The 27,589-nt window shown below is 42.1% G+C and overlaps 2 protein-coding genes across 6 annotated transcripts in view; both read left to right on the forward strand.

Moving 5' to 3' along the window:
* Window positions 1-11,497, forward strand: part of LOC142144222 (UDP-glucuronosyltransferase 2A2-like) — a 125,296-nt gene extending 113,799 nt beyond the window's left edge. For all 5 annotated transcript variants that reach the window (XM_075202810.1, XM_075202836.1, XM_075202827.1 and 2 more), the window contains 3 exons: window positions 1,927-2,014; window positions 9,088-9,307; window positions 10,449-11,497. In XM_075202810.1, the coding sequence (XP_075058911.1) occupies window positions 1,927-2,014; window positions 9,088-9,307; window positions 10,449-10,728 (588 nt within the window). In that variant the 3' untranslated portion in view covers window positions 10,729-11,497. The remainder of the gene's footprint in view (window positions 1-1,926; window positions 2,015-9,087; window positions 9,308-10,448) is intronic.
* A 12,470-nt stretch (window positions 11,498-23,967) lies between these two features.
* LOC142144244 (UDP-glucuronosyltransferase 2B31-like) overlaps window positions 23,968-27,589 on the forward strand; it is a 67,264-nt gene continuing 63,642 nt past the window's right edge. Inside the window, exon 1 of the mRNA XM_075202859.1 lies at window positions 23,968-24,713. Coding sequence (XP_075058960.1) covers window positions 23,996-24,713 — 718 coding nt within the window. The 5' untranslated portion in view covers window positions 23,968-23,995. The remainder of the gene's footprint in view (window positions 24,714-27,589) is intronic.

The raw sequence follows: 27,589 nt of genomic DNA on the forward strand, positions 1-27,589 counted from the left end.
GTGCAGAACCGCTGCTATTGCCACCCTGAGATGGTAATAGCTATAGGAGGACAACAGTGGTACCAACGCTGTCCAAGGTAAATAGGCTTTTCCCCAAGCAACTGGTGAAGCCTTCGCCAGAGACCCCCAGAGAAAACTATTGCTGGTGATAGCCATCACTGTTGGGGCTTTGGTAAATAGGGAGGGGCCCTAAATCACCAAAGAAAGGATTTTTCTCCCTTTCTGAAATAGGCCCCTTACTAACTATTGGTTGGTTAAAATGCACATTCTTGGTTAATGACCCAATATTATATATATATATATATATATATATATATACATACATACATACATACACACACACATATACATATACATATACATATATATATATACATACATACATACATACATACATACACATCTCTCCCTCCCAGCCTTCTAGATCTACCTCTGACTTGCGCATTTGTCTCATCTTTGGTAACCACCTCTCACTCCAACCTCCAAAACTTCTCCCATGCTGCTCCCCACTTATGGACTTCCCTACCACCATCAGACTTTCCCAAAGCCTTCAAATCTTTAGATGCTCTTTGAAACCCCATCTGTTTTTTAGGTGTGACCTTATCCTAGATAACACTATTCACACTAATGCATCCTCACAACTGTCCCAATCTCCACTTTGAACCACATTTGCTCCACTTGTTTAAGTTGTACCCTCTTCCACTTGGAATGTAAGCTTTCTAATAAGCAGGGTCCTTCATATCCTTTGTTTTCATGTCTGCATTTATTTTGTCTACCTTGTATGTCCCTGTTTTATGTACTGTTTTTCCTACTGTACAGCGCTGCGGAGCACTGTGGCGCCTTGCAAATCTACGATTATAGTAATAATATTATGACCCAAACAGTGTAACTCTTTCAAGTTTACTCTTTTCTGTTAAGGAATCCTTAAACATGTTCAACTGGCATTTCATTTCTGAAACAATTATTATACGTTTTTCCTCTAGGCAACTGAGAAAAAACGAGAGGGCAAGTAACTAGCGTTGTGAAGCTATCTTAGTCATTTTGATTAAATTTAATCTGAAATTGTAATTGTGCACTTTTCCTGCAATCATTAGCACCCCCTCCTTAATCATTTTACAAACAAAAAACGGATACTGAAAATAGTATACTGACTTGAAAAATATATAGTGATATTAGTGTCAATTGTTTTCTTTAAAATACTTATTTTCTTAATATATATTTACTTATAAACTACAGAGAACAAGAATAGGTAGTAAGAACTGTGGCATTGAATTGAGACGTTTTCAGGGACATATCTTTAAAACCTGAAACTGCACCTGAGAATTAGGTAACTTTTTGTTTTATGACTGTGATCCAGAAATCCGACACATTTACTGGGCAAATATTAGCTATATTACTGAAATTATTTAAAGCTGTAATTATCCCATTATGCTTCTGTTGCGGTACAATAGAAACACTCTGCTAGTACACAGGGTTGTTTTAAACTATGTGCCGTGCATAGATAATTTTGAAACTGAAAACTATACCACCAAAAGTGACAAGAAAATTGCATGGCCCATAACAGCTACGGCACGCTTTCACCTTATGTCCAAAAACGAAACAATTGTACACATTCACTTTCAGACCAATAATCTTGGCATATCATACGTTTAAATTCACAGAAGATAGGAACTGTGGGCTAGATTTCTAGTGGTAAAAAAATGTACCTGTCCTGGGAAAAAAGGGACCAATTTCTTCTTCCTTCCCTACCATCAAGTGACCAATAACAGGCAGCTTCTAGAAGCTTATAGATTTGTGCTTTGGACAATTTATCACACCGAAATTACATTTTCTATCACAATTTGTCCAAATGGCATGTATTTATTAATGGGAATTATATTACTTTCATTTGTTTAACTTATCAAAAATGTATCATGTCTGTTATAGGTAATCTGGCGATACAGTGGGAAGAAACCAGATACATTAGGGGAGAATACAGTGCTGTATGACTGGATACCACAGAATGATCTTCTGGGTAAGTCTTTTGCAGACCTGCTTGAGACCAGTTTTCTGTATTTATAATGTAAAATATTGGTGTTAATTAATGTTATTTAAAAGTATTCACCCAGCTACAACCAGTACTAGGGGCACTGGCCATCACCACCAAAAGGGAGTCCTCCAAAAACACCCTCCCCTGCAAAATCCCAAAACTAAGCAATCTGAGTTCTGAAACACAGCAATAAGCAGCGTAACACAAAGTAACAGTGTGTATATGTAATGTATATGTAATATATATATATATATATATATATATATATTATTCATTTTTATTTATAGGGCGCCACAAAGTATCCGTAGCGCCGTACAGGGACAAACAATGGCACAGTACAAGGTGAAACAGCACAGTACAAGTAACAGTAAGCACTATAACTCTGGGGGCTCAGGCACAGCATGAAAGAGAGGGAGGAAGGGGAAAAGTGAGTATAGGCAGGTAACTATGGCCCAAGAGGGTGGGCACAGATGACAGGTTGAGAGTCACTGAGGGGAGCGGAGAGAAGCGAGAGGAGACAGAGGGCAGAGGGACCGAGAGGAGGTGAGCAGAGTAGCTGGAGAGCTCAGTTAAAAGTGATGGAAACAGGAGGTAGGAGAGCCCTGCTCAAAGGAGCGAACAATCTAAAGGGAGGGGAAGACAGACAGACACATGGATGAGACGGAGAGACGGGAGAAACGGAGATGGAGTCGAGGAAGGGGGAGAAGGGAAGAAGGGATGAGAAAGAGGTAGACGACCGGTGGGAGTTTAGGCATGAGACTGGAAGGCTTTAAGGAAAAGGTGGGTTTTTAATGTTCGTTTGAAAGAGGACAGATTAGGGGAAGTTCTGATGGAGCGGGGGAGCTTGTTCCAATGGAGGGGAGTGGCGCGGGAGAAGTCTTGGATACGTGTGTGAGAGGAGGTAATCAGAGGGGAAGAGAGGCGACGATCATTGGACGATCGCAGTGGGCGGGAGGGAGTGTGAATAGAGATAAGGTTAGAGATGTAGGGAGCAGTGGAGTTGGCGAGGGCCTTGTAAGTCAGAGTGAGGAGCTTGAGAAGGATTCTGTAGGGGAAGGGGAGCCAGTGAAGGGCTTGGTAGAGTGGGGAGACTGAGGTGGAAGCGCGAGAGAGGAAAATAAGCCTAGCAGCGGCGTTAAGTACACATCTAAGGGGAGCGAGATTAGAGAGGGGGAGGCCGATAAGGAGAAGGTTGCAGTAGTCCAAGCGGGAGATGATCAGAGAGTGGACGAGAGATTTGGTGGCATCCTGGGAGAGGAAGGGCCGAATGCGGGCAATGTTGCGAAGCTGGAAACGGCAGGATTTGGCGAGAGAGTGAATGTGAGGGGCAAAGGAGAGAGAGGAGTCGAGGACGACACCTAGGCAGCGGAGTTAGGGAACAGGGGAGATAGATGAGTTGTCAACATTGATAGAGAGGTCAGAGGGGAAGGAGGTACGAGAGGGAGGAAAGACAATGAGTTCAGTTTAAGCAAGATTGAGTTTAAGAAATCTAGAGGACATCCAGGAGGAGATGGCAGAGAGGCATGCGGATACCCTGGAGAGAAGGGAGGGAGAGAGATCAGGAGAGGAAAGGTAGAGTTGAGTGTCATCAGCATAAAGGTGGTACTTGAGACCGAAGGAGCTGATGAGTGCACCCAGAGAAGAGGTGTATAGTGAGAATAGTAAGGGTCCAAGGACAGAGCCCTGAGGGACCCCGACTGGAAGGGAGGGAGATGGGGAGAGAGAATCAGAGGTGGAAACAGGGAAGGAACGGTCGGCAAGGTAAGAGGTGAACCAGGAGAGGACGGTACCGGAGAGGCCAATGGACTGAAGGGTGTGAAGCAGGAGGGGGTGGTCAACGGTGTCAAAGTCCGCTGAGAGGTCGAGGAGAATCAGGAGGGAGTGGTGGCCCAGGGCTTTAGCCGAGAGGAGATCAATCGTAACTTGAGCCAGGGCAGTTTAAGTGGAATGGAGGGGGCGGAAGCCTGATTGGAGAGGGTCAAGGAGGGAGTGTTCAGAGAGGTAGGTGGAGAGACGGTTGCAGACAAGTCTCTCGAGTATTTTGGAGGCAAATGGGAGAAGGGAAATGGGGCGGTAATTAGAGAGTGAGGTGGGGTCAAGGTTGGGTTTCTTGAGAATGGGTGAGACGAGAGCATGTTTAAAGGCGGAGGGGAAGATGCCAGTGGAGAAGGACAGATTAAAGAGGTGAGCGAGGTGGGAGCAGGTGGAGGCGGAAAGGGAGCGAAGAAGGTGAGAAGGGATGGGGTCCTGGGGGCAGGTAGAAGGGGGGGGGGGGGAGAAGAAATGAGAGATTGGACTTCCTCACCCAAGGTGGGGCGGAAGGAGAGAAGGAGTTGGTGGCTGGGGGGAGAGGGGGGTAGAGTGGAGGGGGGAGGAAGGGCGAGAGGGGGGGTGGCGGAAGAGTGGGTGGAGGAGGAGATTTCAAGTCTGATGGCCGCGATTTTAGAGGAGAAAAAGGTGGTGAAGTCAGTGGCAGATAAGGAGGAAGGGAGGGGGGAAGGGGGGGAGACAGGAGAGTGTTAAAGGTAGCGAAGAGGCGGCGGGGGTTGGAGGACTGGGAGGAGATGAGGGATTTAAAGAAGGATTGCTTAGCGAGTGAGAGGGCAGAGCTGTAGGAGGAAAGGATAAACTTGAAGTGGAGGAAATTAGCCAGGGTGTATATATATGTGTGTGTGTAATATATATATATATATATATATATATATATATATATATATATATATATATATATATACACACAATCAAATAAAAGATATATCTGGCGCTAATCACCACAGCGTAACAACTTCAAATCAGAATAATATGATATTAGTCCCACATACAAAGTCCATGAAAATCACTTGACTCCTATAAGAGTGGCAGCCTCGATAGCCTGAAACCAGATGGTCGGTCCGGACAAGTACAATGCTGTAACACAAGAACAGGCAGGGCGCCTCTAAGTGGAATATCAAATATACAAGGTGGAAATGCGTAATAATATGCGTACCGTAAGGTAAGCAGCAATGGATCTCCGGGAGAAGATGGAGTAGTCTCTGCTATACTTGTAGTCCTCCAAATCTCCACCAATCAGTAAAACAATATGGAAAGAGCAAACATAGTATAACACTGAGATGTAATTGGTAAGGGCCGATCACCAAATACCCCACAATCCTATGGAGTGTCTGAGATTGTTGTCTCAGATTATCATATACAGGACACCCAAATGAGTGCAAGTGTGTAATAAAAATCTGCGTACCAGATATCATGAAGTATCTCACGTCTGATGGGTACTTAAAACATATGCAACACCAATGACTTCATAATCCCAGCCTCATTCAAGTGGCGAAAATGCATAAGATTGAAAAAAGAAGATAATTTGGTATGCATACAAAAAAATGTATTATAAATGTAATAAAAGCACTCACATGAGGTAATGGAAATAACGCTGGATACAGCTCAACGCGTTTCGTCTTGTAACACCCAAGACTTCATCAGGAGCAGAAGATATACATGTTACATATACTGCGGCTATTTATAACAAAGCCGCGCCATATTGGCACATGCGCGGTGACCGCCACTCAGCGCGCATGCGCGGAAGGTGAAACTAACTTTATTGCTAAAAGAGCAAAAAAGCAAAAACGGAAGTGGCAGATTAACATAGTGAATGAGGAAGTGAGTGAAAAAGGATATTTCAGAAGATTATATGAAAAACATGTATATACTATTAAAAAGATATTCTGAAAATAATTAGTATTAATATCAATACCAGTAGTATTAAAGAAGGGAGGGAAAGGGAGTAAGCCCATTAAGGGTAGAATATATCTTAAATCTAAAATAGATGACTACAAAAAAGGAGCTATTTCGTAATTCTCATTAAGTCCTGCAGGAATGAGGGTGCCCAATTCAAAAATCCAAAACATTTCACGCCGTGAGGCTGGGATTATGAAGTCATTGGTGTTGCATATGTTTTAAGTACCCATCAGACGTGAGATACTTCATGATATCTGGTACGCAGATTTTTATTACACACTTGCTGCACTCATTTGGATGTCCTGTATATGATAATCTGAGACAACAATCTCAGACACTCCATAGGATTGTAGGGTATTTGGTGAACGGCCCTTACCAATTACATCTCAGTGTTATACTATGTTTGCTCTTTCCATATTGTTTTACTGATTGGTGGAGATTTGGAGGACTACAAGTATAGCAGAGACTACTCCATCTTCTCCCGGAGATCCATTGCTGCTTACCTTATGGTACGCATATTATTACGCATTTCCACCATGTATATTTGATATTCCACTTAGAGGCGCCCTGCCTGTTCTTGTGTTCTATATATATATATATAATTACACAGATATACATACATGTATACATACAGCAGGTAATATAAGTGTTCAACACATCAATATTTTTCTCAGTAAATATATATTTCGTGTGGCTGTTGTAATGAAACTTACACCAAATGACGGTAACAACCCTTGCAATCCACACATGCAAAGAAGTCCATAATTTAAGTTTTGTGTAATAATGTGAAATGACAGGTCAGAAGTAGATCTAAGAGGGTGGGAGGGAGAATATTTTGATATGTGATTTTAGATGTATATAGGGGTGTTGTTGTTAGGGGCTTTGTAGGTAAGGGTGATTAATTTGAATTTGATTCTGGAGGACACAGGGAGCCAGTGTAGGGATTTGCGAAGTGGTGCAGCAGATATGCAGCGGTGAGAGAGGAAGATTAGTCTTGCAGCAGCATTTAGGATGGATTGAAATGTGGATATATGGGTGTCAGGAATGCCAGATAGCAGGAGGTTGCAATAGTCAAGACGGGAGATGATGAGAGAATGCATTTAGAGTTTTTCTATCATGTTGAATAAGAAAAGGGCGTATTCTGGGAATGTTTTTAAGGTGGAATCGACAGGACTAAGAGTCTGGATGTGAGGAATAAAGCAGAGGGCGGAGTCAAGTGTGACATAAAGGCAGCGGACTTGAGAGACTGTGGGAAATTGGAGACTTGGGAAATTGTGGTGTTATTGACAGTGAGGGAGATTTGAGGGTAGGTGGTGACTCTGGCAGGAGGGAAGATAATAAGTTCTGATTTGGACATGTTGAGCTTTAGGTAGCATTGGGACATCCATGTGGAGATAGCAGAAAGACAGTTTATTACACGAGATAGTATAGAAGGAGAGAGCTCAGGGGAAGAGATATAGATTTGGGTGTCATCAGCGTAGAGGTGGTATTGGAGGCAAATTAGTGCCCCAAGAGAAGAGGTGTACAATGAAAAAAGTAAAGGGCCAAGAACAGAGCCTTGTGGGACCCCAACAGATAGTGGGAGTGGAGGGGAGCATGTGCCAGAAGTAGAAAGTGAAGCTAAAGAAGCGGTTGATAGGTAGGAAGTGAACCAGGAAAAGACTATGTCACGAAGGCCAATGAAGTTAAGGGTGTGTAGGCTAAGAGGTGATCAACAGTATTAAAAGCAGCAGAGAGGTCTAGGAGAATGAGCATGGAGAAATTACCATTAGATTTTGCAGTAAGTGGATCATTGGTCACTTTTGTGACAGCAGTTTCAGTGGAATGTTGGGACGGAAGCCTGTTTGCAGAGAGTCGAGAATGGAATGAGAGAAGAGAAAGTGAGACAGGCATTTGTATACTAATTGCTGAAGTAGTTTGGAGGCAAAGGGGAGGAGAGAAATAGGGCGGTAGTTGGAGAGACAGGCTGGATCAAGAGATGGTTTCTTTAGAATAGGTGAGATGAGCGCATGTTTAAAGGAGGATGGAAATGTGCCAGTGGAGAGAGACAGGTTGAAGAGGTGAGGTAGAGGTGGGCATGCAGTGGAGGAGAGGGATCAGAATAGTTGGGAGGGAATAGAGTAGAATGGAAAGGTTGTAGGGTGAGATGATAAGATGAGTGAAAAAACTTCGTCTTCAGTTACTGGAGAGAATGAATTTAGGGTGGATTGGGGAATGTGGATAAAGGTCGGTAGAGTATGTGGAATTTGGCATAAAAGAAACCTCATACGAGGATCGCTCAGGTAGACTTTTTCTGAGATCTGTTTGGCTTTCAGTCATTTAGAAACATGGAAATAGTTTCAAAACTATTCTTAATTGTTGAAGCCAATAAAAGAAAAAGGTTAGACAACATATACTGGTCATTAGTTTTCTTAACTTTATGACCAGACCTATCCATCAACATGGCATGGCAGATGAGAAGGATTAGTTGCCACTTTAGAGGTTTGCACTTGGCATTTTACCTGGAGCTTCTATAGTTTTTAACTGTTCTGCCCCATGAGATGTGAGAAGTGCCTCCAACCACCGCCACAGTAGTGAGACCAGCAATAAAAGTCACAGTTTGAAGACTGGAGCATTAAGAAGCATAGATTATATCTTAGCAATACATCTGTACAGCGCTAACATATCCCAACTCCCCCAAACACCAGGGGTGATATGAAGTTTGATATTTCCTTTATGAATGTGAGAAGAACACCCTGTCACTCCCTTTGGGGACAAGATTCCACTGCAACCATTGTATAGATGTTCCTCACATTCAACCAATAAGTACTAGGTATAGTGTAGGTTATACAGGGTTCAACCTTAACCTAGAATAATCCTGGATGACCCAACACTAATTCTAGATAATCCCTTTCCAGTTATATATTGGTATGACTGTGGAAAGTGTCCATTATGCTAATTTAGTAATTACACTAATCTGCCCATCAGAATCTATATATGTAACTAGTTCACAACATTCATTTCTTTCTCATACAAGTTGAAAATACCTTTTTAACAGTAACACACAAAAATAACAAAGTTCCAAAACTTAATATGTTCCATATTTTATGGAAATTTACTATATAACTGAATTTAAGCAAAAGTGTATTTGTTACTGTTTAGATTTTGTTTCTGAGTAGTGCTTTTCTGCCCCCTTCACTGAACCTTCAAACAGGAAGTCAGCAGATAACTTTCTTGCTTTCCTAGGAATGTAGTTTAAAATAATTTTAAATGATACCAATAAATAGTTGCATATTTTTAATTTCTTAACAGTAAAACATTACTATGTCCTATTTTATGTCCTATTTTAGGCCATCCCAAGACCAAAGCTTTCATTACTCATGGGGGAACTAATGGAATATATGAAGCCATATATCATGGAATCCCTATGGTGGGAATGCCACTCTTTGCTGATCAGCCAGATAATATTATCCACATGAAGACAAAAGGCATGGCAGTAATGCTGGACATAAACAAGATGCAAACCCAGGACTTAGTGGATGCCGTTAACACCGTTATTAACAATCCTACGTAAGATTATTATTATAATTGTATTATTATATATATTTACTATTTATAATTCTGATTTGTCTGCTACTTTCACCTGAGTTAGTACCTTATTCAACAATTTGTTAATCCCCTGCCTCTAATCTAATTTATAAAATCTATGACAAGCTTTAACACTAAACCTACAGTAATATTTGCCCAAGACGCCTATAGTAAAGTCTAGTAAACTAAAACACCTAGCCGTAAACCAAACAGAAGCACTTAACCTATTCAGAGAAATATGTCCCAGCTTTCTAAAATTGCAGCTAACTCATCATTTAATTATAATAGCATGTTTTTTCTGCTTTGTGAAAACTTTATATGCCTTAATAAGTTTCAAGTTAATTCTCATACTTTACAAAGCCACAAGGAGTCGAATGCTTTAAAGTGGCTTTGATAACACCTTTAGCAACAGTGGTCATATACTATATAAGAGATTATCTTTGTTTGATGTTGCTCTTTATGCACCTTGGCGATGGCTGAATTTACATAGTTTGGCATGGGCTGCATTCGGTCGTGTATGTTTATTGCCAGGTATAGGTTCAGTTTAGCTAATCTGGGTGTGGCTCCTGACTAATTTTTATATAAGTCATTGTGTCTTAGTCATTTAGTCTGTTATGTTACAGATATCTAATTTAAAATATATAAAAGTTTCACTGCACAACATTGCTTAAATTCTGACAACAAGAGAAAAAGGGAAAGACTCCAATACATACCATTGGGATTTTATAATCTATTTATCTTTCTACTTTAACGGGCATAAATATTATCTTTGGTCTACAGTCTATACCTATTGTTAAAGATGCATTCCTAGATATAGTGAAAAAAAATCACCATAAATAGGGAACACCTCACCATAGGCCATGTAGCCGTTTTTCTCCGGGGTCCACTGTTCATCTCACAGACCAGTATGAAAGCCTGGGACTGTATGAAGCTGCAGAGGCCACGGAGTCCAAGAAAAAGCCACACTCGTGCAGATTGCAGCTTCTTATTGGTCCTCCCGCACACATCACTCCAGAGCCATTTTAGAATGAATTTGGTCAGTGAAAACAGACTTATTAAGTGGGAATACTGCTTAAAGAATACAACACGGTGAAGTTTTTATAACTGTTGGTATATATTTTAGGTATAAAGAAAACGCTATGAGGATATCAAGCATCCATCATGACCAGCCAATCAAACCACTAGACAGAGCTGTTTTCTGGATAGAGTTTGTCATGCGCCACAAGGGAGCGAAGCATCTGCGCCCCGCATCCCATGACCTAACTTGGTACCAGTACCACTGCTTAGATGTCATTGGCTTCCTGCTCATCTGCCTCTTCACTCTTCTCTACATCACCATCAAGATCTTCTCATTTTGTTGCAGGAAATGCCGTCCAGCCAAGAAGAAGCAAAAAAAACATTAATAGGTTACTTTGTCCTTCTCTGTGCACTGTAATTGTGGCAAATGTGTTTACAATCATTTCTTTATAAATAGTGAGCAATGCAACAAATAGCTAGTGAAGCGCATTGTGTTTGTAGACAAAAGTGCATGTGTATTGAATGTGAAAAATAAAATGGAATATCTATTGATAAATAATTTTTTGTGTACTATAGACAAGCTAAGACAACAAGACAACAATATAGGAATTCAACGGATTTAGGGCTTGCAGTATAAAAGTAAACAACACTTGTGAGCATGTAGGCAAGCTACTCTACCCCAGTATGTTTCACCTGCATAGTGTTACCCATACAGACTATGTAATAGAGATTATTGATCTTTATAGAGAAATAGTGGCTAATTGCAAGACAGTCTATGGACAGAAGAAAATAGTTCCTATTGACGCCACAGTTGAACATGCATATGCTATGAACATTTAGGTTACTTAATAATGGAGTATAGGAAGAACGGTGGGGATCCCAGACACTTAAAACCTTTAATTTTTGTACTTAGGATGTTTTTACTCTATAATATATGTGAACTATAGGGTTAGGGTGCTGTTGTTTGAAATTATATTTTAAGTTCCAACATATACTAGTACCATAAATGTAGTACACACAAGTTTGCTGTGATTTTGACCAATACATTCCTCTGCATTAATAAGTGAGTAAATGCATAATATGATTTGCTATTTATTAAAGAGGTTACTTAACATAAAACAAGAAATAAACCAGTTAAAAGTAATGAAATCAAAAGCTTGAAGACTGCCAGTCCATGTTTTCATGTGATTTTCTACAATGTGCTGAATCACTGGTACAATGATTCCTCAAAGTTCTTTTTGCAATTGTGTAAAATCTAATAGGTAAAAACAAATGCCCACTTTAGTTAAAAAAAACATTAGCCATGTGTAAAGTGCAAAAAAAGTATAGTTGGTATAATGATATCCTTAGAAAAGAAGTATGCCAGTGATTCGGAAATTTGTTACATTTTATTACAAACCCACAAATTTTATTACAAACTGTTCATAATGAGATTTTAATTGCTATGGAAAATGTGCAGCTAGTTAATATTTCCATATATGACATATACCACATATACATACGGTAAGAGTCAATCAGTTGCTACCTCTAAAGGTTTACTACTGGTGTGATTCAGCTAAATGTTTAGGGCATTTTCAGTAGAAAGCAGATTTCTTTTTACAATATTGGTCACAAAAAAAGCATAAATTATTTTATTAAAAATAAGTCACATTATAGATACCAATATAACATATGTGACTTTTCTCACTTAATATAAGAAGCACAAAAGAAATAAATCTGTAAATACTTACATACCGTAAGTTCAGCAGACACAGAAAGAAAAAGGACAAAGAAAAACTAGATAAAGATAAAACCAGGACTATGCAATGATAACACCAAGCAAACATACCTAGGCCAGCGAATGGAAACCCTGGACAAGTGAGACATCTGCAGGTACATTATACAGACGGCTCTGACAAATAAAAGAGTTGTAGAATATGCTATAATCCCATGTGGTAACAGATAACATACAGACTTTCCAGGAAACAGGTAATATACCAAGTGGGAATTTTGTAATAAGGGAATCTGCAGTCAGGGGAGAGGGAAAAAGAATAAGGGTGTTTTAAAAGATCTGTGTACCATATTTGGACAATTCTTCAAGGACACGTTAGCTGAAATTATAGGAATTGTTCATTATTTCCACCAAATTGTAAGGTGTATTGTCTTATCGTTATTAACAACTTACTAAACAGAGTAAGTAACTATGAGAACATTATGCAAATTAGAAGAATTTAAGGAGCACATTTTTTAAATCTTTAGAAAGAGGTTTCTATAATTTCACTTAATTTTTTTATTATTTTGCCTATTACACCCATCTGCATGTTTAGCATTACTCTGGTTATGAATTGTAACACACCTGGGGGTAAATGTATCAAGCTGCGATATTTTCAGCGAATTAAAATCACTGCAAATCGCAAGAGATAACTGGAGATTTTAAGTTCAAAAATCGCCATATGTATTAACCAGCGCTTTTGACTTTCCAAAATCCAATCTCTGGCAATTTTTGTCGATTTTAAAACACCTATCTCTCCTGTGTTGTAGTTAAACTCGCTGGAGATTAAACACAAACTTGCCCGAGTTTCAACAGAAGCTGAAACTCGACCGAGATTAAACAGAAACAAGAGCATGCTGTTTGAGCTCTCTAGTCAATGCTAATATAACTGGAGGCACAATGGAAGTTTAAATAAAACATGTTTTTTGTTGTATTATATTATATTACAGTGGCTTAATATTTCATCACCAGTGGGGCAATATTTATACGATATGGTAACACTACAAGTGTCAGCATGCACATAAGCACTTGTAGTGTCACAAGTCTGTACTTTAAATGGTGACCCCATCTGTAAATATAAAGTGTTGCCATATCATAAAAATATAAAAACTTCCATTGTGCCTTCTGTTATATTTACATTGCCCAGCAGTGTAACAGTGATGTGTATATGTGTATGTTGCCTATAGAAAGCATCATGTTGTATCTGGCGATTTTGAATTCAAACTCGGGCGGATTTGCGAAATCTCAGCTTCATACATTTGACAATTTGTATATCTAGTGTGGCAAAATGTCGGGACTGTGATTTGTACCGGTTTTGCGAATGGCTTTTTTGAAAGAAACACTTCTTTGGCGATTTTACAGCAAATAGCAGCTTAATAAATCGGCTATTTTAAACTCGCCCGAGAAACTCACTCGAAATGCAAAATCGCAGCTAGATACATTTACCCCTAGACTAAATTCCATAGACGAAAAAACTTACGGTTTAACATGTCCAATTAAGGTTTCCTACACTTACACACCATCTAAAATGTAAGAAAACTATTGAAACTCTTCCACTCAAGCTCCAAAAAGCAATAAAATTACTACGATTAAGGCAGAAGCCTTAATGGACGTGTTCCTTGCACAATACAGACATAGACTATCATGGAGTAAGATTCCTATCATTTACAAAATGGTGGAGCTGCTAATTCACAGATTTGTGTGTTCACTGGAATACACACATGAAATCTATGCAACTGAAGGTCTGAGCAACTATATGACACAAGAGATAATCCCAACAAACTTCACACTCAGTCCTGATTTATGGATGGTAATTTATTTCAGAGTATATGCAAATCTGCAACTCAGCCTGGTTTGTGAATGTGCTGAGATTTGGCTTATTAGGAGCCCATATTGAGGATTTAGTATTAGTACTCTCCTTCTTTAATTTAGGATTTAATAAACTGTCTGGTTAATTTAGCTATACCTTGTCCTATGGAGGACCTTTCACTTCACCAGTGAGGGACTCATTTTTTCTGAGAATTTATAACATCTCTGTCTATCTGTATATGCTGATTTGAGGGTTCATTGCACTAGTGACATTTTGTATTACTGTTGGCAGTCCATGTACTTGAAGCTTTTACTTTCTAAATAAATAAATATTTAATGCTTTATTATTGTAATTAAAACAAACTAGTTTTTATTTTACTTTTAATGTGGGAACATATTCTAATTTATGTATACAGCCCTTGCTGCTTTGTCCTGGTGTTCGGTTTACACTATTTGCAGTTTATTAATAAAATACTTCCTGCTAAAGTCTTGTTGGCTTTATGTATCCTTGAATTGTTGTTAAAAGCATACTTGCCAACTCTCCCAGAATGTCTGGGAGACTCCCGAAATTCGGGTCGGTCTCACGGACTCCCGAGAGAGCAGGCAAGTCTCCCGCATCCCGCAACTGCCTTCCCGAAATGACGCGATTCGCTGTGATTCGCGTCATTTTGGCCCAGCCCCTTCGACAAAACGGCATTTCCGTCGCAGGGGGAGGGACAAAATGACGCGTTTGGCCGCGCCCCTCTCCTGGACAGAACTTGCCGGAAGTAGGCAAGTATGGTTAAAAGTCAGCTTTGTAAGGGAACGGAATAGTAAATATAGCTCACTGAAAAATTAACTAAGCAGAGACTTCTACACCAATTATATGTATTTCTAATATATTGTTATTTTGTAGTACTACTTTTTTATGAAGTTGTTCTACTGTCTCTTTCTAAGACAGGGATGCCCTAAATGATGATAAAGGTAAACTAAGAAAATGTAATAGTACTGCATGTGTGTATTTTAGTGAACACATAAAACTGTGAATTAGCAGCTCCACCATTTTGTGAGTGTCAGCAATCTAACGTCATGATAGTGCTGAATCTGCAGCTAACCACAGGATGTGATGGAGTACCATGTCTGTATTGCGGAAGTAACACGTCCATTAAGGTTTTTGCCTCATCAACGTAATTGCATTGCTTTTTTTTTTTAAAACATCCCGTCATTGAGGCTCAAAGTGGTCAGGATGCCGGAGACTTGGCTGCTCTCCCGGCAGTCTGGGAGAGCTACCAGGAAATCAGGATTCTCCCGGAGAGTAGGCAAGTATGAAAAAGAAGAAGCTGACCAGAATTATCTAGACTCCTAGGGAACGGACTTAAAATAACTGCAATAAATGTGTCCTAAACATCTATAAACCATCGTAAATAAACTTTTCAAAACTTGCCCTCTGTCACATTGAAAAACACCAAATTATCCATCATAGTTGCAATGTTTCAATATAGTAAGGTTGCATAATTTTATATGAAAATATTAGAATTTTGATTAAAAAAATCTAACATGCAAAAACTTTTTCCCCAGAAAAAAAATTCAGCACTTTGTATGCATACAAGTCAAGTTCTTACAGGATGCTGCTCTAATGATAAATATGCTCATCATTACTGTGCCCTTCTAATAATAATAAACAAATATATATTGACACACACACACACACACACACAAATACACAAATACACGGTTGCGACTAAATCCCCTTCACCGTAGGTACCTGGTACATACACTGCATGGAAAATAGCACACTCAGTGTGAGTCAGCTATAATGTGTAGATATTAGCCCATGAGAAAAGTTATTTAGAATTAATATTCTATGCTAGAACCTTAATGCACATCAGCATGCATTAGACATATATAAAGAGCCCCCTCTCCCTCTCTATTCACAGAACCTGTTTTCACTAGCAGACAATTATAGTTGCCAGCTCATTTCTTTGGTGTTACTTAGTATTCTCTATGTCTGGTGCATGTAGATTTGCTTACAGGAGTTGGCTATTATATTTGTACACTTTGTAGTGGATGCTTTAGGTTATGTTTTAATCATACTTGCCCACTCTCCCGGATGGTCCGGGTGACTCCCTAATTCTGCATAGATCCCCCGCAATCCCAGGAGAGCAGTTGGTTTTCCTGCATCCTGCCATTTCCTACTGAAGTGGGCAGGATGGGGTCCTCCATGACGTCAGTCACGGCAAACGTTCATATTGACGCGGCTGCGTAAATGCATCGTTGGGGCAGTACCAAAATGACACGATTCCCTCCGTCCTCACACTTAACCATCCCTCCAGGATATATACAGATTTTAGTATTAATTAACATTTTAAGTTTAAAAAGTAATTGGATATACCCATGCTGTATATTTTGCTCAAGGGGTACTTATGTGGCATCATTAACCACAATGGGTCTGGTGACTCCCCAGTCATTGTCTCGTGTCCATGTACTAGGATACCTCATCCCTATCCTTAATCCTACTAGAATCATACTCAAGAAGGGCATTGGGAGTAGGTATAGCAATTATCATAACAAAAGTGCAGAATGGTGAACAAGTAAGTAAGGCAGACAAGAGGAGGAATGATTCTGTGGATGCCCTATCACAATAAAATCTTCTATATAACATTGGTCTGCTTGTCTGTCCAGTTAAGCATTCAGACACCCCTGCATCGATTGGGATAAAACCAACACAAGATGGTCCAGTTGGATCCTGGCCAGGTTTTAGGGAGGTTAGGGCCCCAGTAGAACCTCCCGTTGGTGTACGTGGGCAGAACTTTGACCTGGCGGGCCTGTTCTGCGCCTTCCACTAGCTGGATTTCAATGACATTTAATATAAAAACAAAAAATTACACTGGGCAGCTACCTAATGGGTGTGTTGGTAGAGCTGCTAAGATGCTAATTATTTTTAAAAGGTTGACAGTTACATCCAACTTATTGATAACTTAATAGTTTGAAGATTTAAACCCAGGCAACGCCGGGTACTTCAGCTAGTAATTAATAAAACAGGATCTTTATCCTCAAGATTATTTGCATTATTATCTTTCTTTCAATGCCACAGCTTTCGTCTCTCAGCACTTATTGTGGAGGGCACAACATGCAATGAAAATTAGAGTGCAACACATTTGTGAACGGCCAATTTAGAATCAGACGCACACCTAACTTAAAATTACCTGCACTGAAAAAAAGATATAGTTAGTGGCACACTGTACGATTAAGCACCGGTGGGATTACGATGTAATGCAATTTGCAATTGACCCAAGTTACTACTTGCTGATATAGGTGCAAAATTAAGTTTATTATGCAGGGACCCTTCTTATAATCAGATGTGGTGTAATAGACGTGGCGGTAGATGCATTTTTTCCCTAATTTGGACATATTTTAATCATAACTATGAATATGTAATGATTGTCAGGCTAAAAGAAATGTAGGCATTCAATAAAACAATCCTAATATGTGGCACATGGTTCTCATAATATATTGGTAAATTATGTCATTAAAAAAAGATAATTAAGAGAATAGATAGAAGTATATTATTTGTTTTACAATGCTTGGTTCAGCAGGTATAATTTATGTATTCATCTAATATTTTGACATGCTTTTAGGACACAAGAGGAAAGCGTGAAGGTCTCTTCCACACTGGTCACATATAAACATGTAACAAATATCTAACATGCAATGGGGAGGGTGGTTGAGTCAAAACTTATCTTTCAGGTCTGGTGGCTTGTAAACAAAAGAAAATGCTAGATAAAAAGCAGTGTTTCTGTCCAAATTATGGCCAGTGGTCCTATGTGTGTAAGTTACTATACATTGTGAATTATTGTGCACCATTTTCACAGAGAGGCTTATGGCATGGTATCAGCACTAAATATGTTATTTAAATAATTAGATCACACACAGTGCAGAAATGGGGTATATTTACTAAACTACAAGTTTAAGAAAGTGGAGATGTTGACTATAGCAACCAAACAGATTCTAGCTGTCATTTTGTAGAATGTACTAAATAAATAAATAGAATCTGATTGGTTGCTATAGGCAACATCTCTACTCTTTCAAAGCCGCAGTTTAATAAATATACCCCCATGAGTGTGATGGTCCGGCCGGCTGCCTGGATCAGTCACCCCTCCTGGGTCCTCCATTGCTAGGGGGAGGGGGAGCAACCTTGGCTTTACAGGTAAAGTACAGACTTGATATACTTTAAATTGAGATGTTTTTGAGAAGGTATAGCAGGCAAAACAACAATAAAGATGTAGTACTTTTAATGGTGAAAGAAATAGCTAGTTTATTACAAACTTTACCTCTCAAATATTCAAACAAGCCACTTTCAGTAGGTTTTGTTTACATCACATTATATATTTCTTAGAAAATATTCTATATCAAATATACAGTCTATTACAAAGTTCAGTTATGTGTAATATGTAACAGCACATAAATGTCTGATAACGTCCATTTACAATATCAGGTAATATATCCCACTTGCTGGTCCTCATCATAACAAGAGACAACATAACTCTCACTCTTCTCGTTAATTTCATCAGGCATTATCAGGTGGGATAATAACATGAAGTTCGAGAGTAGAAATAAAATAATAAACTGTCTCTATTAGGTTTTTTGCTTTCACGTTCGCTAATATCGCTTGATGAACGGACACTTTAAAAAAGAAAACCCATACCAGTCCACTCCAGAACGTGTCCTTTTAACTTCTGGAGCGCAGCTCTGGGAGAAGTACCTCACAAGCACTATTTTAACTCTTCCTTAAACAGATGACTTTTCAGCAGGATCCTGCAGTTAGAGACAATACTTGACAGACAGATATTCTGCTGAACATTTCCAGGGGCAGCATTCAAGAAGGGTCGTAGTCCTGAGAGCGGAGGTAACCTGGGAGAAGCAAATAAAAAAAAGAGCGTCAGAGTGAGCAGAGGGGTTGGTATGTCCAGAGATTGTGATAATAGATATAACAAGTGGAAATGGATAGGACAGCACTAAATACATTTGTAGTGAAAAGATAATTACAATGGAAGACAAGATGATTTCAGTAGGACGAAAGTAATTAATGATGGAGAGTAGAGAGGTTATTCCTGCAGCAACTATTTAAATGGATTGTAGGGGACCAAGATATCATTACAGCAAGATGGAGGTTGCAGCAGTCTGGACAGTATGTAACAAAAATTGTTTTGTAGTACAAGAAAAAATGTTTTATCTCTGAAAGATTAATCAGGGAAAGAAAACACAGAAGAAATAGTAGGATTTTTATACATAGTCCCCTGGGAGACACTGGGAAACATTGGGGTATAATGTAGGGACCAGTCATGCGGACACTTGAAGACATCCTAGAAGTTCACCCTAGCTCTACCCCCTCTATACCACTCTCCCGATATGCCTTCAATTTATGTTTAACACTGAAGAGGAGTAGACAGGCTCGAACATTAGCGATCGTGGGTGGGCAGCACACCATCATGCCAATTTCTTATCAGCAGACTTGGTGACTGGGCGCCTAGCAGAAAAGAGAAAAAAAAGGAGAGAAACCTGAGCACCTTAGCTTTTGGTACATTAGCAGGAAGGAAAGCACTTTTTCCTCATGTCGCCTAACTAATAATATAGCTACGGCCAAAACAGGACACCCACAGAAAAGGGAAGTGACTCAAGAGTCTTGTTAGACTCCATATCAGCTTCCAAGAACTAAAGCCAGAGAGTCCAACAAGCCAAAATGACAAAGGCAGATATCCATCTCCCAATCAATCCATTGTCCAGGACCACCTCTCCCAGATACTCCATAGCTCTTTGAATCTGCTCCACCAACACGAAAAATTCAGATCACGGATTGCCAGCTAAGAAGCCCTCAGTAAGCTGCTCGGACCAACATTTCACAACCTTGGTCACCCAAGCAGAGGCCAAAGTGGGCTTCAAGGAGGCTCCTGCTGTCCTAAAATAATTTAAGGTAGTCATCCTTAAGCATGGCTGTATTAGGACTTGGGATGGGAGTTGTCTTTGACAACCGCGCTACAGGTGAACATCTTGCTTCAAAGACCTGCTTGGAAACATCTTCAATCAGCGTAAGCACCACCTCGTTACCTCCGATCTCCCTCTCAGAGTGTTACACAATCATCCACGCTGTGACACTAAAGTGGCTGACTTTGGAGACCACGCCAGTAATAAAAATATGCCCTGCAACGCTGGGCAATTAATCTAACCTGAAGGCCTAACAGGAGAGGGGTATAGAGTAGGAGGAGTCTCCGTGAACTTGCAGGATGTCTTAAATTGCCCTTTCGCCTGGTCCCAACACTATCCTCCAATGATGCCTGGTGTCCTGCAATAAATGCCTGAAAAATGTTAAAATTTAAAAGTTATGGATAAGTGAGAAAGCTGAAGTATGCCACCTAATAAAAGTGTGTAGAAACTGGATGTAGTTATTTTTGTGAGATAATTGAGAAAAGTCTCATTTACGATGTTTTGACACAAGCAATTATACTCCTGGCCTGTAATGATAATATCATCTGAGTAAAATGGCAATAACGGTCTCTGTATTATTATCTCACTTGATGGTAAGTCTCTACTCCTCTTTCAAATAAAAGGTGCCTCTTTTCATTTTTAAGCAAGAGAGGTGTCGGGATTGAGACAGCGGGGCATGTGAGGGAAAAGCTGGTGGGCGGCAGTGAGACACTATTTTGGGCAGGGGGTATGTGAGGGAAAAGATAATGAGCACCTGTCATGGGGAATATCAGAGAAAAGATGGCGAGTGTTGTCAGGGTATTGTTGGTTGAGGAGGGGCCGTGTGGGGAAAAGGCTTCTTCCTCACATGCCTCCCCTGCCCACATGTTTTACTCACATTCGCCCCCTCTGCCCACATGCATTACTCACACACGCCCCCCCCCCCCCTCTGCCCCTGTTCCCAGCAGCTTCACACATGCCCCCTCTCTGCCCAGCACCTTCACACATGCGCCCTCTCTGCCCAGCACTTTTAGCCACATATGCCACCCATCGGTCCAGCACTTTTAGCCACACATGCCCCCACTCTGCCCAGTATATTTAGCAACACATGCCTCCTCTCTACCCAGCACCTTCACACATGCCCCCTTTCTGCGCAGTACCTTTAGCCACACATGACCCCCCCCTCTCTGCCCAGCACCTTTAGTCACACATGCCCCCTCTCTGCCCAGCATCTTCACACATGCCCCTCTGCCCAACACTTTTACCCACACATGCCCCTCTCTGCCCAGCACCTTTAGTCTCACATGCCCCTCTCTGTGTGAAAAAAGCATGTGGGGAAGAGGCTTCTCCCTCACATGCCTCCTCTGCCCACATGCTTTACTCACACACGTCCCCCCTCTGCCCACATGCTTTACTCACATACGCCCCCCCCCTGTGCCCACATGCTTTACTCACACACGCCTCCCCTCTGCTCACATGCTTTACTCACACACGCCCCCCCCCTCTGCCCACATGCTTAACTCACACATTCACCCCCTCTCTGCCCAGTACATTTAGCGACACGTCTCCTCTGCCCAGCACCTTTAGTCACACATGCCCCCCTCTGTTCAACACCATCACACATGCCCCCTTTCTGCCCAGTACCTTTAGCCACACATGTCCCCCCCCCTCCGCCCAGCACATTCACGCATGCCCCCTCTCTGCCCAGCACCTTTAGTCACAAATGCCCCCTCTGCCCAGCACCTTTAGTCATACATGCCCCTCTCTGCCCAGCACATTTAGTCACATGTCCCCCCTCTCTGCCCAGCAGATTTAGTCACATGCCCCCTCTCTGCCCAGCACCTTTAGTCATATGTGCCCCTCTCTGCCCAGCACCTTTACACAAGCCCCTCTGTGCCCAGAGCCTTCACACATGCCCCTCTCTGCCCAGCGCCTTCACACATGCCCCTCTCTGCCCAGCACTTTTAGTCACACATGCCCCCTCTCTGCCCAGCATCTTTAGTCACACATGCCCCCTCTCTGCCCAGCATCTTTAATCACAAGTGCCCCCTCTCTGCCCAGCAACTTTAGTCACACATGCCCCTCTCTGTTCAACACCTTCACACATGCCCCCTTTCTGCCCAGTACCTTTAGCCACACATGTCCCCCCCTCCGCCCAGCACATTCACGCATGCCCCCTCTCTGACCAGTACCTTTAGTCACACATGCCGCCTCTCTGCCCAGCACCTTTAGTCACACATGCCCCTCTCTGCCCAGCAGCTTTTGTCACATGTCCCCTCTCTGCCCAGCACCTTTAGTCACACATGCCCCCTCTCTGCCCAGCAGCTTTTGTCACATGTCCCCTCTCTGCCCAGCAGCTTTAATCACAAGTGCCCCCCTCTTGCACTGCAGCTTGAATATCACACACACTAGCTCCCCATCACAGTACCCTTTCCTCTTACCTTTTTCTACACAAGTGACTCCAGGAAAAGCCAGAAATGCTGCAGCTCCTGCACTATCATAACAATTCCAACAGCCCGCCTACACTGTGTACCATGTGACCGCTGCCATCACATGACCCTGTGATGTCATCGTGACGTGAAAGGTACCGAAACTGAAGGGGACTTAGCAACTACCACAAATACACTCACTGTAGCATGATTTCCGCCCTATTCTACGTCCTACTTGATACTGTGTATGTATTGGTACTTCCTGATTGTGTGACTGCCCATACTACAAGTCCCAGGATCCCCGGAGGAGGCTGTCCTGTGTATCACACAGTGGCTGGCAGAGGGAGTGCTTACATATACAGAGCTGCAGCTTTGTGTCTCACTTGCAGTATGGGTGGGCTGCAAGCAAGCTGCAAACTGCTTAGAGAATAGGGACTTCCCTGCCTGATACTATAGGTTAGGTAGACAGTGTTAAGGGGGAGAAAGGAAGATAATGAGATCGTAGTGAGGAGGCAGGAGCTGTTGTATTCTATGATGTAGTGTCCTGCTACATACCTTACCATACATTTCTTAGCGAGGGCGAATGGTTTGCACTGCAGACGGGGATACAGTATACATAGAGATAATCTGTGTGGTCCAGGGTTACTAATATTAGGGAGACACTGTTGATTCCCATATGCTGACAGAGCTGATTGTGTGTACAGTGTGGCTTTGTAGGTGAACTGGCTTGGGTGATTGTACACTACTTTAGTGCTTTAGGGATACAGCTGGAGGTGTAGTACATTGGTCAAGTGTTGCTCTATATCAGTACATATTGGGGCATATTCAATAGTTTTTTTTCCGCGCAGCGGAAAAACTATAACGGTAATAGTTAGCTGGATTTCAGCTCGCGGCTCAGGGAACTGCGAGCTGAAATCCAGCGAGAAAATTATCGTATTAACGGTTCTTCTGCGCACGATTAGGCCGCGAGATTTTCGGCGTTTCTGACGAGAATTGAATATGCCCTTTTGTGTAGAGTGTGAAATGTGAATTCAGTCATTTCTCCTGATTTACAGCAATGTTCCGTCTGGTCTGCAATCACTTGGTAACACTGTCTTAAACACACATTAGATACCACTAGAGCACTTTTAAGTCTCTCGCCCCCAGCTAAGTGCAGTGAATAAATTAACACATCAATGATGGGAAAATGGTTTCTCTATAATCTGCTCAGGCACTGCTCGCAGGGATTAAAGTTTGGAATGAGAATGGTGCCAGGGCTAATAATGATACAGTGCCAAATATCAATTTAATAGCTATAAAACTTGTAGCCCCATGAACACCATGCACCCCCTCACAAAATTACATAGCAGAATGCTATTTCTTAGACTCAACCTTAATGTAAGGGCATTGCAATTGTGTGCTTGCAGAAAACTGCAAATTCACTAATATACATGTGAAAAATTGTGCATAATTCTACCAGAACAGTTTGCAATCAGTATTAACCAATAATTATTCTTACAACCGATGAAAATGCTACAAAAATCAACAACACCTATATAAAACAATGATCTCATTTGAGGAAACATTTCATGAATAATAGTCTACAGGATAATGGTTGCTAATAGTAAAGTATATGCACATGACTGATGACACTTTTCTCTCTAGTAGTAGAATGTAAGCCACGCCTGTGAAATTTGGACTGTTTTTCCTGCTTCTAATAACCTCTGATCACACTGAATCATCGACATGTTCTGTGCTGGCGTGTTTTTCCTGCTGCTGCAGATGAGTTTCTTCAACACAGTTTCTCCCGGGAAAGTTTTGGTTTGGCCTAGAGAGGCTAGTCATTTTTTGAATATGAAAACAATTTTAGAGGAACTTGCACATAAAGGCCATGATGTCACTGTGTTACTTCATTCAGCTATTGTCATTATGGGCAATGATACAGGCTCAGCCCTAAAATTTGAAGAGTTCCCTATTCCACTTACAAAAGAGGAGAATGAAAGGTTTGTGGATCAATTTTTAAGGTTGTGGGTTTATGAAGTGCCCAATATGTCCTATTGGGAGTTGTATGAACCAATGACAAAAATCCTGCAGGAACAACTGAGGATAGAAGAACTCGTGTGTAGTGGTGTAGTAAAGAATAAGTTGCTTTTAAAAAAACTTAAGGAGGAAAAGTTTGATGTGTTGGTTTCAGACCCGTTGTTTCCCTGTGGTGAACTTATTGCTGAGCTTCTTGGACTGCCTTTCGTCTATTCATTTAGGTTCTCACTGGGCAACTCAGTGGAAAGACAGTGTGGACATCTCCCAGCTCCCTTTTCCTATGTTCCTGGTACCATGGCGGAACTTACTGATAAAATGTCTTTTTTAGAAAGACTGAAAAATATGATCCTCTGTATATCTGGAGACCTATTCTTCCATTTAGTATTTGTCAGGTTCTGGGATGATTATTTTACAGAGGCATTAGGTGAGTATGAATGGGGACATGTGGGCGGGGGATTGTGATAGAAAGCAACATCTGATCAAATAATCAATAGTGATGTGCAATTCTCTGTCATTCTTTCTTTGGTGACACATGTACATTTTACAAAGCCATGCTTTTTACAGCTAGTTTGAAGTATTCTGAAGCTCTAGTTACACGCAGTAGTGTTGTTAAAGGTGAAACATTGCTAATTGATTCTTGCCCAACAGGAGAAACCTCATGTTCCATTCACTTCTGTGTGTCTTAAAGAATCTTCTCAGATGCTTCTTATACTACAGCAACACAAACCTTAGACAACTGTCAGTTTTCAGTTTCTTGTCTTCTGTTTTCTTTTTCTGAACTCTATTAATATCTTAACAATGACACTTGGATACAGGGATTTCTATTAAGCTACAAAACCCATAGGGCCTCAGTGGCGCATGCAGGGGGGGTTTCTGAGTCTCCAGAAACCCCCCCTGCGCTAACTAAATGGCCACCATAGCGGCACTGTCCTATACAGCAGCTTCGGCGCTGTCAAAGAAGCGTCCGTGGCGGTGCTGTATTGTATACAGCACCGCCGCGGACGCTTCTTTGACAGCGCCGCGGCTGCTGTGTAGGACAGCACTGCCGAAACTGAGCTGCTGCGCGGGCGCATGCGCAACAGCTCCTTCTAGTGTTTTGTTTTTTGTTTTTTCGGTCAGGGAAACCCTCCCTGACAATCCTGCGTGCGCCCCTGGGCCTGATGCAACTTGGGAGTAACTCAGTATTCAGTCATATTTCAGCCCATATTCTGAGTCGTACTCATCTCAAGATGCGTCCAACTCTGCATCTGTAGCAGGGACCAAGTAGATGGTGCAGGGGGATGTTTGACAGGGACAGGGGAGAAGAAGGTGCAGGGGGATATGGGACAGGGAAGAAGATGGTGTAGTGGCATATGTGAGAGGGACAGGGGAGAAGATGGTGCAGAGGATATGTGACAGGGACAGGGGAGAAGAAGGTGCTGGGGGATATGTGACAGGGGAGAAGATGGTGCAGGGGAATACGTGACAGGGAAGAAGATGGTGCAGGGGGATATGGGACAGGGACAGGGGAGAAGATGGTGCAGGGGGATATGGGACAGGGGAGAAGATGGTGCAGAGGATATGTGACAGGGACAGGGGAGAAGAAGGTGCAGAGGATATGTAACAGGGACAGGGGAGAAGATGTTGCAGGGACGTATGTGACAGGGACACAGGGACAGGGGAGAAGATGGTGCAGGTGGATATGTGACAGGGAAGTAGATGGTACAAGGACAGGGGAGAAGAAGGTGCAGAGGGATATGGGATAGGGAAGAATATGGTGCAGGGGGATGTTTGACAGGGACAGGGGAGAAGAAGGTACAGCAGATATGTGACAGGGGAGAAGAAGGTGCAGGGGGATATGGGACAGGGAAGAAGATGGTGCAGAGGATATGTGATAGGGACAGAGAAGATGATGTTGCAGGGGGATATGTGACAGGGACAGGGGAGAAGATGGTGCTGGGGATATGTGACAGGGACAGGGGAGAAGATGGTGCAGAGGATATGTGACAGGGACAGGGGAGAAGATGTTGCAGGGGAATATGTGACAGGGAAGTAGATGGTGCAGGGGGATATGTGACAGGGACAGGGAAAAAGATGGTGCAGGGGGATGTGTGACAGGGAAGAAGATGGTGCAGGGGGATATGGGATAGGGAAGAATATGGTGCAGGGGGATGTTTGACAGGGACAGGGAAGAAGAAGGTACAGCAGATATGTGACCGGGGAGAAGAAGGTGCAGGGGGGATATGGGACAGGGAAGAAGATGGTGCAGTGGCATATGTGAGAGGGACATGGGAGAAGAAGGTGCAGGGGGATATGGGACAGGGAAGAAGATGGTGCAGAGGATATATGATAGGGACAGAGAAGATGATGTTGCAGGGGGATATGTGACAGGGACAGGGGAGAAGATGGTGCTGGGGGATATGTGACAGGGACAGGGGAGAAGATGGTGCAGGAGGATATGTGACAGGAGAGAAGATGGTGCAGAGGATATGTGACAGGGACAGGGGAGAAGATGTTGCAGGGGAATATGTGACAGGGAAGTAGATGGTGCAGGGGGATATGTGACAGGGACAGGGAAAAAGATGGTGCAGGGGGATGTGTGACAGGGAAGAAGATGGTGCAGGGGAATGTGTGACAGGGACAGGGAAAAAGATGGTACAGGGACAGGGGAGAAGAAGGTGCAGAGGGATATGGGATAGGGAAGAATATGGTGCAGGGGGAAATGTGACAGGGGAGAAGATGGTGTAGGGGGATATGTGACAGGGAAGTAGATGGTGCAGGGGGATATGTGACAGGGAAGTAGATGGTGCAGGGGGATGTGTGACAGACAGGGGAGAAGAAGGTGCAGAGGGATATGGGATAGGGAAGAATATGGTGCAGGGGGATGTTTGACAGGGACAGGGGAGAAGAAGGTACAGCAGATATGTGACCGGGGAGAAGAAGGTGCAGGGGGGATATGGGACAGGGAAGAAGATGGTGCAGTGGCATATGTGAGAGGGACAGGGGAGAAGAAGGTGCAGGGTGATGTGTGACGGGGACAGGGGAGAAGAAGGTGCAGGGGGATATGTGACAAAGGAGAAGATGGGACAGGGTGATATGTAACAGGGACAGGGGAGAAGATGTTGCAGCGGGATGTGTGACAGGGACAGTGGAGAAGAAAGTGCAGGGGGATGTGTGACGGACAGGGAAAAAGATGGTGCAGGGGATGTGTGACAGGGACAGAGGAGAAGATGTAGCAGAGGGATATGTGAAAGACAGGGGAGAATATGTTGCAGGGGGTTAAGTGATAGGGACAGAGGAGAATATAGTGCTGGGACATAG

The sequence above is a fragment of the Mixophyes fleayi genome, chromosome 1 (genome assembly GCF_038048845.1).
Source record: "Mixophyes fleayi isolate aMixFle1 chromosome 1, aMixFle1.hap1, whole genome shotgun sequence".
Lineage (NCBI taxonomy): Eukaryota > Metazoa > Chordata > Amphibia > Anura > Limnodynastidae > Mixophyes > Mixophyes fleayi.